Source organism: Bombina bombina, chromosome 5 (genome assembly GCF_027579735.1).
Source record: "Bombina bombina isolate aBomBom1 chromosome 5, aBomBom1.pri, whole genome shotgun sequence".
In the NCBI taxonomy this organism is placed as follows: Eukaryota; Metazoa; Chordata; class Amphibia; order Anura; family Bombinatoridae; genus Bombina; species Bombina bombina.
Window position 1 is genome coordinate 326,605,404 of NC_069503.1, and position 14,268 is coordinate 326,619,671.

Here is a 14,268-nt window from a genome sequence, read left to right on the forward strand (position 1 = left end):
GTTCCGGGGACGAGGATAAACCACCCAAGGTCTGCCCCCGACAAGACCTTAGGTGTGAGTGTTTCCCGGCCGTGTAGGACAAGACTTCAAAAGGTGACCCTGTAACCCACAATAGAGGCAGAGCCCCTCTCTCCTCCTAAAGGCCCTCTCCGCCTCAGAGAGACGTGTGAATCCCAGCTGCATGGATGCAGCAGTACCTGGTGACTCGGGACCAGGAGGCATGGGAGGAGAGGGAGGCATGGGTGGGAACGAACACGTAGGAGACAATGGAACAGGAGGCTTCCGCAAGCGCTCCTTGAAAGAGGGCCTCTCTCTGAGTCTGATGTCAATTAGGATCAAAAAAGACACCAATGCCTTGAGATCCTCTGGTAAATCTCTGGCAGCAACTTCGTCTTTGATCGCATCAGAGAGCCCATGAAAGAAGGCGGCAACAAGGGCTTCATTGTTCCAACCTACCTCTGCGGCAAGCATACGGAACTCAATAGCATACTGAGCAACAGATCTTGTACCTTGCTGAATGGACATGAGTCGTTTAGCAGCAGAGGAGGAGAGAGCCGGAACATCAAATACCCTTCGAAAGGAGTCCACAAATTCAGGGTAATTTTAAATCACAGGTTTATTAGTCTCCCACAAGGGATTAGCCCAGGCAAGAGCTGTGTCAGAGAGTAACGAGATGAGAAATCCCACCTGAGGTAGAGGTGCAGAACCGTACATGCTCCTGGTAGGCATAGGTGCAGCAGCGGAAACAGGAGCAGCCATAACTTGCGGGACACTTTGGTCCAAATGTGCAGTGCGAGTCAGCAGGGTTTGCAGGGCTAGTGCAAATTGATCCAAGCGGTGATCCTGTTCATCCATCCTCGAAATGATGGCAGGTAAAGGTGGATTATTAGCACTATCAGGATTCATGGCCCTTGCGTAATGTCAGGGTGCCAGGAATCAGACTGAGACGAGAAGTGCAAAAATAATCACACCTTTATTAATAGCAAAAAATAATAAAAAATCCACAAGTCAAATAACAAGCCAGGAGTCAAAACCAGAGCTGGTAGTCAGACGAGCCGAGTCAGGAGCCAAAGCGAATAGTCAGATGAGCCGGAATCAGGAAGAAGGAAAACAGCAGAGTCAGGAACAAGCCAGGGATCAGGAACCAGGAAGGACGTCAGGCAGCCAGGTAAAACACAGGAGCTCTCACAAACAGGTCTGAGACAATGCAAGGGCAAAGCATACTTAACAGAGGCCCTTTAAATAATAAGTGATGACATCACAATTCTGAGACCGTATTCTTTTTCACATGGATGATGCACAACAGTCTGGCCATAAAAGAAAGTGCAGGCAATGAGCAGCATCCCCCACAATGCACTAAGACAGGAAGAGAGGTGAGTAAAATGGCTGCCAGCAGCACATGGCAAACACAACAGGGAAAAAGCCCTGACACTAACACCTGCAAAAAAGCAGTGTAAAACTCAGTAATGCAGCCCCATTGATTCCTATGGGGAAACTAAAGTTATGTCTACACCTAACACCCTAGCATGAACCCAGAGTCTAAACACCCCTAATCTTACTTACTTATTAACCCCTAATCTGCCGCCCCTGACATCGCTGACACCTACATTATTCATATTAACCCCTAATCTGCCTCTCCGGACACTGCCGCCACCTACATTATACTTATTAACCCCTAATCTCCCGCCCGCAAGCTACCTACACTTATTATTTATTTTTTATTTTGGGGGGCTTTTTTTTATTTTGATAGGTTTATTAGATTAGGTGTAATTAGTTTAAAGATCTGTAATTTATTTTTTATTTTCTGTAATTTAGTGTGTTTTTTTGTGATTTAGCTAATTTCATTTATTTAATTTTATTTAATTTAGTTAATTTATTTAATTGTAGTGTAGTGTTAGGTGTTGTTGTAACTTAGGTTAGGTTTTATTTTACAGATACTTTTGTATTTATTTTAGCTAGATGGTTATTAAATAGTTAATAACTATTTAATAACTATTCTACCTAGTTAAATGTAACTATTAGTTATATTGTAGCTATCTTAGGGTTTATTTTATAGGTAAGTATTTAGTTTTAAATAGGAATAATTTAGTTAATTATAGTAGTTTTATTTAGATTTATTTAAATTATATTTAAGTTAAGGGGTGTTAGACTTAGATTTAGGTGCTAATACATTTAATATAGTGGCGGCGACGTTGGGGATGGCAGATTAGGGGTTAATAAATGTAGGTAGGTGTTGGCGATGTTGGGGGCATCAGATTAGGGGTTAATAAATATAATGTAGGTTGTGGCGATGTCCAAAGCGGCAGATTAGGGGTTAATAAGTATAAAGATTGAACAAAAAGATTAAGCGCCACAGGTGATTACCCTTAAGCTTTATACGTGAGGCCTCCTAGCTGGCCTCGGATTAACTGTCAGATAATAGGGAATATGTATAAAGCGCCTCAAACGGCTGGGTAATATCTGGACCAATCTGCTGACCAGACACTAATCTAGTTAAAAAACCCTTAAAAAGTCAAGTTTAAAAGCCCATTAAAAGGAATTGACAGTAAAAATCTTAATTTATTACAAATAGCATAAAAACATATAAGCAAATAATAATAATATATTAGATCCGGATCTAGTGAGTCTCCAAATAATGCAATAATTGTCCAGAAATGTGATATGGATAAAGTCCAAAGAGTGCCTGGTAAAAGTCACAAAATCACAAGAATTTATCCTCCAGGTGTTGGCGATAGTAGAATTAAAGTGATGAAGATGATGGTGAAATCAAATAATGGTAGAATCAAAAATTGTAGAAGGTGTGTAGAAAAAATGTAGAAAACATGTGAAAAAATTCCATTTAAAAATATGATGAGTAAACCAAATAAGTGACCATATATATATGTATAAAAACCAAAAAATCAAAAAATCATACACGTGTTGAAAAGTGATTGAAAAAAGGAAAAAAGAGAAGAAAAAAGCAAAAATTGTGAAAAATCAGTGAGACCAAAAAACCTACACAGAGTTTTCCAAAGGTGATTCTAGTATTTGTTGTGTCTGTAAATCCTATTTGGTGCAGTATCCTATAAAAAATAAAACAACATAGTGTAGATAGTACAAATAAAGTGACAATAATTGAAATATTGCTTACCCAATATCGACGCGTTTCGGCCCCTATGAGGCCTTTTTCAAGACATCCAAAGCGGCAGATTAGGGGTTAATAATATTTAACTAGTGTTTGCAAGGCGGGAGTGCGGCGGTTTAGGGGTTAATATGTTTATTCTAGTGGCGGAGATGTCCGGAGCAGCAGATTAGGGGTTAAAAAATGTATTATAGTGTTTGCGATGTGGGAGGGCCTCGGTTTAGGGGTTAACAGGTAGTTTATGGGTGTTAGTGTACTTTTTATCACTTTAGTTATGAGTTTTACACTACAGCGCTGTAGTGTAAAACTCATAACTACTGACTTTAGAATGCGTTAGGAATTTTGGAGGTAGAGGGTGTACCGCTCACTTTTTGGCCTCCCAAGACAGACCCATAATATCAGCGCTATGGAAGTCCCATAGATAAAAGGGTTTACAAAGTTTACGTAAGTCGGTTTGCGGTAAGGCCAAAAAAGTGTGCGGTGCCCCTAAACCTGCAAGACTAGCAGCGGTAGTGAAAAAGCAGAGTTAGGACCTGTTAACACTGCTTTTTAAGCTTACCGCAAAACTCGTAATCTAGCCGAATATGTTCTATTGAGTACTCATAAGCTTAATTAGATAAAGGAGCACTTTTCTTTATCATTTTCCAAAGATATGTATTGCATGAAACACAAAGAAAAAAAGGACAACATGAAGACATTTCAGAATATGTTTTCCTTTTATTGGATATTTTGTCATAATTTGTTAGAAAATGTCTGAAGTCACATATCTGAACAGCAATATAAAATATAGTGTTAGTGGTAAAAATTATCTTCAAAATAACTTCCCTGCACAGTTTTTTCCCTATTGTAAACCATTTTCAATATGTGAAGTAAATAAATATGGTGGCATCACAGCATTCATTTTGCAACATATAAGCATACCTGAGACTTTTTTTGTAAGTATTTTAGGAGAGATTACACTCCACTTTTATAGAATTTAATATCAGTTGTTTGCAAGTGGATCTGATGCTTTATAGATCTGTAGCTCATATAATCAATTTAATGACAGATTTTTTTTATTATGTTTTGATTATCATGCTTTTTTAAAAATAATACTCTGGTGAGACTGCTTATCATCAGTACTAACTTAGGAAAATAAACTCTTGATGCACCATAAATAATGATTTTGTAAGCCAAAATCAATACTTTATTAATGAAGTTATTGCTTAAAGGGATAGTAAACCCCAACATTTTCTTTTATGATTCAGATAGAACATACAATTTTAAACAACTTTCCAATTTAATTCTATCATCAAATTTTCTTCATTCTCTTGTTATTCATTGCTGAAGGGACAGCATTGTACTACTGACAGGAAGCTGAAAATATCTATTTAGCCAATCACAAGAGACAAATGTGTGCAGGCACCAATTAGCAGCAGCTCCCACTAGTGTATGATATGTGCATATTCATTTTTTAACAAGGGATACTAAGAGAACAAGCACATTAGAAAATAATGAAGTGAATTTAAAAGTTTCTTAAAATGACATGCTCTATCTAAATCATGCACGTTTAATTTTGACTTTCCTATTCCTTTTAATAATAACTTTTTGCAATTTTAAATTCAGACTCTGAAAAAAATTAATAAACATTAAAAAAAAATCTAATTTAAGGATTTAATTTTAAGCCTAATGAAGGTTATATTAAACAAAAAAGTATTTAATCTAATGTTCATAAAATATTAAAACATGAACCTAATGAATATAAATGATTATATGCAATTAATTATAAAGGCAGTGTTATTTAATTAATTCTACCAATGCTACATAGATTACATCTTACATTTTTGTAGTCTAATTTTTACAGTTCATTACTATATTTTTCTAGAGCTTTCAGTTTGGAGAAGTCCAATAGAAAAATATACAGCAAGCCAGTGTCAGTATTTAGTAGTCTATAAAAAGACACAATAAGATTACACTCACCAATAATAAATGACTCCATTGTATACCAATAAAAAGCAATGTCTTGTACTACATGTGTGACACACGTGCTTTATAAATAATGACATATTGACTCTTTTGCTGGATTGAAATGAATGTTTCCATTTGGTAAACTTTGCACTAGTCACACATTTTCGGCCAGATTACAAGTGGAGCGCTAATTAAGGCTCTCGCATGAGCATTAATTGCGCTAGAAGTAATCTTTTTGCGCGCGTCGGTATTCACTCGTACCATGAGTTGAAAGTAAGTTGTTTTTCTCGCACAATAACCCAACGATTGCAAAAAGCCAAAGTTAGACTATTGTGTGCGCGTTTACGTATTCCGCCATAGAAGTCAATGGAGAAAAAAAGTGGAAAAACCCCCCAAAAAACACCCCACTCACATGCAAACCTGATTACAAATTATATACATATATATATCTTTAGATATGCATATGTACAGTATGTATCTCTAATTTGCAAAACTTTTTAGTTTCGCAAAACAGTTAACCAGAGCTCTGAATTCCCGGTAATCATTCTAGCATAAATCGCAATTGTGCTCAAGCAATTACGTTTACTTTCAACTTGTAATATTAGTGATAAGCCAGACATGCACAAAACACCCGCGAAAAACCCTTTCGCGCAATTGTTTGCACTCCACTTATAATCTGGCCCCTTATTGTTAAGCGGAAACTGGTGTATTTTGAAAAAAATGGCATTTTTCACATTCTTTCATGCAACCAAAATCTGTCCCACAAGTGCAGGGTTCCTGTCCTTTATCAATGCAATGATAATGGAAACGCCTTCACATATGGTCTCTTGAAGCTGGGAAGTATCCTGCAAAGAAACAAGCAAAAAAATAAACAACAGATGTCAGTTTGCTAGTATTAGATTTGTTTCATTCTTTTATGACATCATAAAACTATATCTGAAAATAAACTATTTTCTATGGGGCACTCTAAAAAGCCTTCTCTTTTTTAACTTGAGCGGTAACCTGAAGGTGCACTTAGAAGAACTGCTCTAAAGCTGAAGGTGCGTTAAGAATACTTCTAATACCTATGTTCTTCACGTAAAAAGGAAATCTCTCTTCTCTCTCTCTTCCTCGCCTCTCTCTTTTCTCTCTCTATCCTCTCTCTACCCTCTTTCTCTCTCCTCTCTCTCTATATCTCTCTTCTCTCTTTCTCTGTTTTCTCTCTCTCTCGCTCTACTCACTCTCATCCCTCTCTCTTCTATCTCTCTCTTCTCTCTTCTCTTTCTCGCTCTACTCTCTCTCCTCCCTCTCTCTCTCTTCTCTCTCTCACTTCTCTATCTCTCTTTTCTCTCTCGCTCTACTCTCTCTCCTCTCTCTTCTATCTCTCTCTCTTCTCTCTCTCTCTCCTCTCTCTTCTCTATCTCTCTTCTCTCTCTCTCTACTCTCCCTCTCCTCTCTCTTCTCTGTCTCTCCCTTCTCTCTCTCTCTTTTCTCTCTCTCTCTTCTCTCTCTCCTTATTTTACTTTATTTTAATTTGCTTTACCTGTGTTTTGTAAAACTTTTATACTAGCCCTAACACTTTACTTCAGATCTCAAGTCACAATAATTCCTCAATTGCTATTTTAAATGGCGCTTTAGTGGCAACACATACATTTCTTCACAATTCTAATGTTTCTTCTAATACTTCTTCACAGTTTAGGTAGTGGATACCCCTTAATGCTGATGTATTCTACATGGTACCTTTAGAATCTGAATACATAGGCATATGGGAGCAAACACAGAGCAGGGAGTACTGTAAAAAATATCATTATGACATTAATTGCTCTATAGTGTTTGTCAACTGTCCCATTACATACTGCTTTTTTTTTTTTTTCATACTATGACTTTTAATTGATATAACTGATTACTTCTCAAGATGCCAATGATTAAACAATTGGATTATTTTGCTTATTTTAATCAATTCTAAGGTTACCAGCATCTAGAATTGAGTAGTAAATAAACAGATAGAAATGTCAAAAATGACATGTGCATGTGTGCATTTCAATTTGAAATACAAACATTTTTGCAATAGACCTGTGGCATATGCACATATCCTGTCAAGGCCATGAACCATTATTCAAATACCATGACTTCTCAGAAAGTCAGCACTGGCTTGTTTGACACAAATTAAGTATTTAGAAACAATACTCACCACCGCCAGCACTCTAAACAGGCATAGAGGCCTATTTATCAAGCCGTCAACCGCAAATACGCTGGAATTCCGCAGCGTAATTGTGGCGAGCTTGATTCAACCTATTTATCAAAGCCTACAGACCAGCAAAAGTTGAAATTTGTGACGTAACATATGATCCGCCGGTGTCATCCATCACAGATCGATGCTTACGTCATTACAGATGTTCCGAATACAAATTTGGCACTATCTGACACCTTTTGCCATTTATCAAACTTCTAACAGGTACACTCACCGCTATTCCGGCCCAGCGTACCTGGTTTTCAATCCGCCACCCTGGAGGCCGCGGATGCCCTAGGAATCAATGGGAGTCTGAAAGCAGCAAAAGCTTATGTTCGATGCTGCCAGATATCCCATTGATTTATATGGTAGAAAACCAGTTATGTTTACACCTAACACGCTAACATACGCCCCTAGTCTAAACACCCCTAATCTACCGCCTGACATCACCGCAACCTAAATAAAATGTATTAACCCCTATCCCGCCACTCCCCGACCCCACCACAACTAAATAAAAGTATTAACCCCTATCCCGCCATGCCCCGACCCCACCACAACTGTAATACAATTATTAACCCCTAAACCCCTGGCTTCCCACATCACTACCATTAACTACACCTATTAACCCCTAAACCGCCAGCACCCCACATCGCCATAAACTAAATTAAGCTTTTAACCCCTAAATCTAACAACCCGCTAACTTTACATTAAAGGACCATAATACCCAAATGTTTAAACACTTGAAAGTGATGCAGCATAGCTGTAAAAAGCTGACTAGAAATATCACTTGAACATCTCTATGTAAAAAAGAAAGATATTTTACCTCAAAAGTTTCTCAGTAGCCACATCCCATTGTAAAGGGCTTGTAAGCAGCAAATCAGTATGTCTGTCCCGGGACAGCTAATGGAGTGAGCTTACGTGCACACTCATCTTATTTCCCTATTCAGTGTAAGGAAGTTTACAATGAAATCTCATGAGAGTTAAGTCAAATCTCATGAGATCACAGTAAAAGAGTTCATGACCTCAGCACTGTTGATGCTGATTGGCTGCTGTTCATTTCTTCATTTTTTATTTTTTTTTACCTGGAGCTGGGCTGCAGCTAAGTATAACTTTTTACACAGAACTTACTCTGCTGAGCTCAGGAGATTGTGGGGTAAAATATCTTCCTTTTTTAAATAGAGATGCTCAGGTGATATTTTCAGCTTTTTACAGTTATAATGCATCAGGTTTCAAGTGATTTAGCATATGAGTATTATGTCCCTTTAAAATTACAACATCCCTATCTTATAATAAATTAAAACTTACATGTAGAATTAAAATGAACTATATTAAACTATTAATTAACCTACCCTAACTATTATACTAAAATTACATTAAACTATATTAAACTATTAATTTACCTACCGTAACTATTATACTAAAATTACATTAAACTAACAATAAAATTAACTATATTACATACTTAAAAGCCTAACCCTACTCAAATTATTTATATCTACAATTAAAAATGACTAAATTACAAAAAAAATAAATGCTGTTACAAAAAATAAAAAACACAAAGTTACAAAAAATAAAAAACACTAAGTTACAAAAATAAAACACAGTATCAAAAATAAAAAAACAATTACACCTAATCTAATAGCCCTATAAAAAAAAACTACCCCAAAATAAAAAACCCTAGCCTACAATAAACTACCAATTGCCCTTAAAAGGGCCTTTTTGCGGGGCATTGCACCAAAGAAATAATCTCTTTTACCTGTAAAAAAAAATACAAACACCCCCCAACAGTAAAACCCACCACTCACACAACCAACACCCCCAAATTTTTGTCAAACAACCATATCTAAAAAACCTAAGCTCCCCATTGACCTAAAATGGGCATTTGTATGGACATTGCCTTTAACCTAAATATAAAACCCACCCAATAAACCCTTAAAAAAACTAACACTAACCACTGACGATCCACTTACAGTTTTTAAAGATCCTCATCCAAGCGACAGAAGTTCTCAGCAAAGCAGCCAGAAGTCTTCATCCAAGCGGGTCGAAGTCTTTATCCAAGTGGGCAGAAGTCTTCATCCATCCGGAGCAGAGCGGCTCCATCTTCAAGACATCCGGCGCAGAGCATCTTCTTCTTACGATGGTCAACGAAGAATGAAGTTTCCCTTTAAGGTACGTCATCCAAGATGGCGTTCCTTACATTCCGATTGGCTGATTGGAATAGCCAATAGAATGCATGCTCAATCCTATTGGCTGATTGGATCAGCCAATAGGATGAAAGCTCAATCCTATTGGCTGACTGCAACTGCCAATAGGATTTTTTCACCTTAAATTCCTATTGGCTGATAGAATTCTATTAGCCAATCAGAATGTAAGGGACACCATCTTAGATGACGTACCTTAAAGGGAAAATTCATTCTTCGTTGACCATTGTACGAAGAGGATACTCCATGCCGGATGTCTTGAAGATGGAGCCTCTCCGTGCTGGATGGATGAAGATAGAAGATGCCATCTGGATGAAGACTTCTGCCCACTTGGATGAAGACTTCGGACCACTTGGATGAAGACTTCTGCCGCTTGGATGGGGATGGATTCCCGGTCTTCGAAAACTGTAAGTGGATCGTCGGTGGTTAGTGTTAGTTTTTTTAAAGGCTTTATTGGGTGGGTTTTATTTTTAGGTTAGAGACTTTGGGCAGTAAAAGATCTAAATGCCCTTTTAAGGGCAATGCCCATACAAATGCCCTTTTCAGGGCAATGGGGAGCTTAGGTTTTTTTAGATAGGGTTTTATTTGGGGGTGTTTGTATTTTTCTTTACAGGTAAAAGAGCTGAATTCTTTGGGGCAATGCCCTGCAAAATGCCCTTTTAAGGGCCATTGGTAGTTTATTGTAGGCTAGGGTTTTTTTTTTATTTTGGGGGGTCTTTTTTGTTTTGATAGGGCTATTAGATTAGGTGTAATTGTTTTTTATTTTTGATACTGTGGTTTGTTTGTTTTTGTAACTTAGTGTTTTTTATTTTTTGTAACTTAGTGTTTTTTATTTGTTGTAACTTAGTAATTTTTAATTGTAGATTTAAATAATTTGAGTAGGGTTAGGTTTTTAAATATGTAATATAGTTAATTTAATTGGTAGTTTAATGTAATTGTAGTATAATAGTTAGGGTATGTTATTTAATAGTTTAATATAGTTTAATGTAATTGTAGTATAATAGTTAGAGTAGGTTAATTAATAGTTTAATATAGTTTAATTTAAGTGTAGTATAATAGTTAGTGTAGGTTAATTAATTATTTAATATAGTTTATTTTAATTCTAAAGGTAAGTTTAAATTTATTATAAGATAAGGATGAGGTAATTTTAATGTAAAGTTAGCGGGTTGTTAGGTTTAGGGGTTAATAGCTTAATTTAGTTTATGGCAATGTGGGGGGCTGGCGGTTTAGGGGCTAATAGGTTTACTAAGTGGTAGTGATGTGAGAGGCCAGGGGTTTAGGGGTTAATACATTTATTTAGTGGCGGTGGGGTCTGGGAGCGGCGGGATATTGATTAATACATTTATTTAGTAGCAGAGGGGTCCGGAAGCAGCAGGATAGGGGTTAAACATTTTAGTATAGTGGCAGTGTTTAGTGACAGGATATAAATAAAGTTGGAAAAAAGCCGAATAGCAGTGAGATCGATGGCTGCTAGTTAACAACAGTCTGCTGCTCATCGCCCTGTACTTGGTGCACGGCTTTTTGCTGACTTTTTGATGAATATGGAGATCATATTCAGGTCCGCGGCCGCGATGTTAGGCGAGCGTATTGGTGCTGGTGAATGCAGCATATTTGACGGCTTGATCAATAGGCCTCTTAGTCTCTGGATACTGACGCATGGGCCTTAACAGGATATGTGCATATGCTGCAGAAAAAGAGTAATAACTTTTACTAGAAGCATCTTTCCTGATAAAAGTATAATCCAAAAATGATTATATTTCAAATTTAAATGCACTGATGCACATTTCATTATTGACCTTTCTATCTTGTATTAAATGCTAGAATTAGCTGTCGCTTCTATATGTTTACTTTTTGTTTAAAGCTATACATGAACAATAGATTGCAGAATTCTGTTCATAGTTGTGTGTGTGTGCATGTGTGTATATATATATATATATATATAGATAGATAGATAGATAGATAGAGAGAGAGAGAGAGAGAGAGATAGATAGATAGATAGATAGATAGATAGATAGATAGATAGATAGATAGACATAGATATATATACACACACACAAATTGCTTGAAAAGAACTGTTCAATAGATTTTCAAATTTAGGGTAAATATTGTTGAATCTGAAGACATGAATAAACCAGAGTTTTAGGGCTGGATCCACCAGGAAAGAAAGTTGTCGTGCCTCAGGGTTTTACCCTACATGTGAAGATTCTGTAGAAGGCAGATGTCCCGGACTACTCAACATAATGTCGAGGTTAAAAAGGGACATGTGTACACAAAATCACATTTTCATAAAACTGACACAATGAAACTTAGCAATTAAATTGATCTAAAGCAAGGCAATAGCCCAGTAAAACATTAAACAATTATGTCTCATTAGGAGAGAAACAAAATCCTTCCAGGCATAAGTAATAGCATTATAATTTTCCATGGATTATCACCCTTCCTGCGTCTGTCTATTCTTTTTACCATTTAAAATCACAGTTATAGAAGTAAATTTACTTTAATACACATTATAACTACTGTATGCCATACATTATAAAGAAAAATCATATAATTTAGTAAAAAATATATTTTTCTTGTTAATGTTCTTAATATCTGAAATATCAAAATAATAAAATCCCTCTGTAAGCTTTTAAATCATTTGTGTATGAAGGGCTTTAAAGACACCATGTTTACAAACTACACTGCAATTTTTATATTAATATTTACAGAAAATGAGAACAAAAAAAACGTTTTTAAAAAAAACCCAACAAAGTATTTGTTTTGTAAAAAGAGACTTGTATGGACTCAATACAATACAAAGAGATACGATAAGAAATATAAAACTAGATTACAAGTGGCGTGCTAATGTTATTATTAATAATTTTTTAATATTTAATATTTCAATAATGTTCCGTAATATTGTTTTAATTTGCGCCAAGCTGACACTGTGTTATACCTACATTGCGAAATACAAAGCGCGTTATGCATGTTTTGCATTACTATGTTCCTCACATAGAAAAATGTAATTTTTATTATTAAATATATATTCTATTTATATATCTGATAAAGTTAATGTAAAATATATATCTATACCTATATATCTATAGGAATTTTAAATAATAATAGCATTACCCTGTATGTGAAGAATATTGGAATGTGAAATATTAATAAGTCATGTTGGGTTAGCAAGCGAGCAATAACGGTTAGGTTTTTTCTTCTACGCTCTGCATTGAATTCCAGGGGGCAAGTCCTTAAGTAAGTGCGCATCAGTTTTTGCTCGCACACAAAACTTTTACTTTCAACATGTAATATGTGAGCTAACCCACGAGCACAAAACTCTTACTTATAGCGAAAATTCCTCTTGAGTGGGAGCACTAAGTAGAGCGTAATATAGCCCATAGTCATTACTATTTTATTTATGCTATGTAGACTACATTTTCCTATGGAGCTAATTCATTTAGGTTTTTTTCATTCTTTTAGGACACAAAAAATGGAATACACTAGACATGTGAACAAACAAAAAGTTTGTTTCAGAAAAAAAAATATTCCTGATGAAAAAAAAATTACTTCATTTCAACCAAGATCAGTTCCTAGGGTCATTCAGTTCAGCTGAATCTTAACAACACTTGTTCAAATGGAAATTAATTAAACCTCTATTTTTTATAGGAAATGTCTTCAAGGCCGCAGAAGTTTGTGAACAACAGCTTAAAAATAAATAATGTTAAAGTAGTAGCTAGTGCTAGTACTACAAGCCAGCAGCAGTCCCAAAATATATTTTTAATGTATTTTATTAAAAGATGAAGAGTAAAAGTAAAGCTTACATACTTGTTGGTTGACACAGGAATCAATCAACTGACATTTTTTTTATTAAATAGTGTAAATTTGAGATCTCAATTTTGCACCATTTTTAGCCTCGTGTTTAGAGTAACAGTTTTAACAGTGAAAAGAAAGTAATAATTTTAAGTCTTTTATTCCTTCATGTAAAGAAGACACTTCTGTGTTTGTTTTAAAAAAAATGGAAAGAATTCAGCAGAATTAGTGATTATTTTGGATTTGTTCAAACCCAAACATACACATATTTACACAAACATATATATATATATATATATACTAGGCGATAAGCCTGACAAGAGGGCAGTCTATGTTTAAAAAATACAAACCCCCAAGTTAATGTTACAAAAAATAAAAAAAGTGAAATTACAGAAAAAAAGAAACAAAGCTATCCAAAATAAAAAATTTAAACCTAAACTAATACCCCTATACAAATAAAAAAACCACCCAAAATAAAAACACCCCTTAATCTAATACTAAACTACCAATATCCCTTAAAATGGCCTTTTGTAGGGAATTGCACTAAAATAAAAACAGCTCTTTTACTTATAAAAATTACCAATTACCCCCTAACAGTAAAACCTCCCACCCACCAAATCCCCCCCAAAAAAAAACTAACACTCAAAAAACTAAACTACCCATTGCCCCTAAAGGGCAATAAGCTCTTTTCCAGCCCAAAAACCCTAATCTAAAAAAAAAAAGCCACCCCAAAAATAAAAAAAAGCCTAAGACTAAGCCCCAAATAGGTACTCACCATTCCTAAAGTCCAGCAAAGAAGGTCTTCTTCCAGGCGGCTCCATCATCTTCTATCTTCATCTGGAACGAAGGTGGTGCAGAGCGGAGCTGTCTTCCCCAATGCGTGGATCCTCAGTGGCGTTGGTCCTCGGCAGCGTGGAGGCTTCTCTCCATCCGATGTTCGTCGTACACTGAAGATTGAATGCAAGGTACTGCATTCAATTTAAGGTACTCTGCATTCCTAT

General features: G+C 35.9%; 1 protein-coding gene across 1 annotated transcript in view; it reads right to left on the reverse strand.

Moving 5' to 3' along the window:
• Positions 1 to 3,814: 3,814 nt before the first annotated feature.
• CRPPA (CDP-L-ribitol pyrophosphorylase A) overlaps positions 3,815 to 14,268 on the reverse strand; it is an 818,587-nt gene continuing 808,133 nt past the window's right edge. Inside the window, exon 10 of the mRNA XM_053714116.1 lies at positions 3,815 to 5,913. Coding sequence (XP_053570091.1) covers positions 5,809 to 5,913 — 105 coding nt within the window. The 3' untranslated portion in view covers positions 3,815 to 5,808. The remainder of the gene's footprint in view (positions 5,914 to 14,268) is intronic.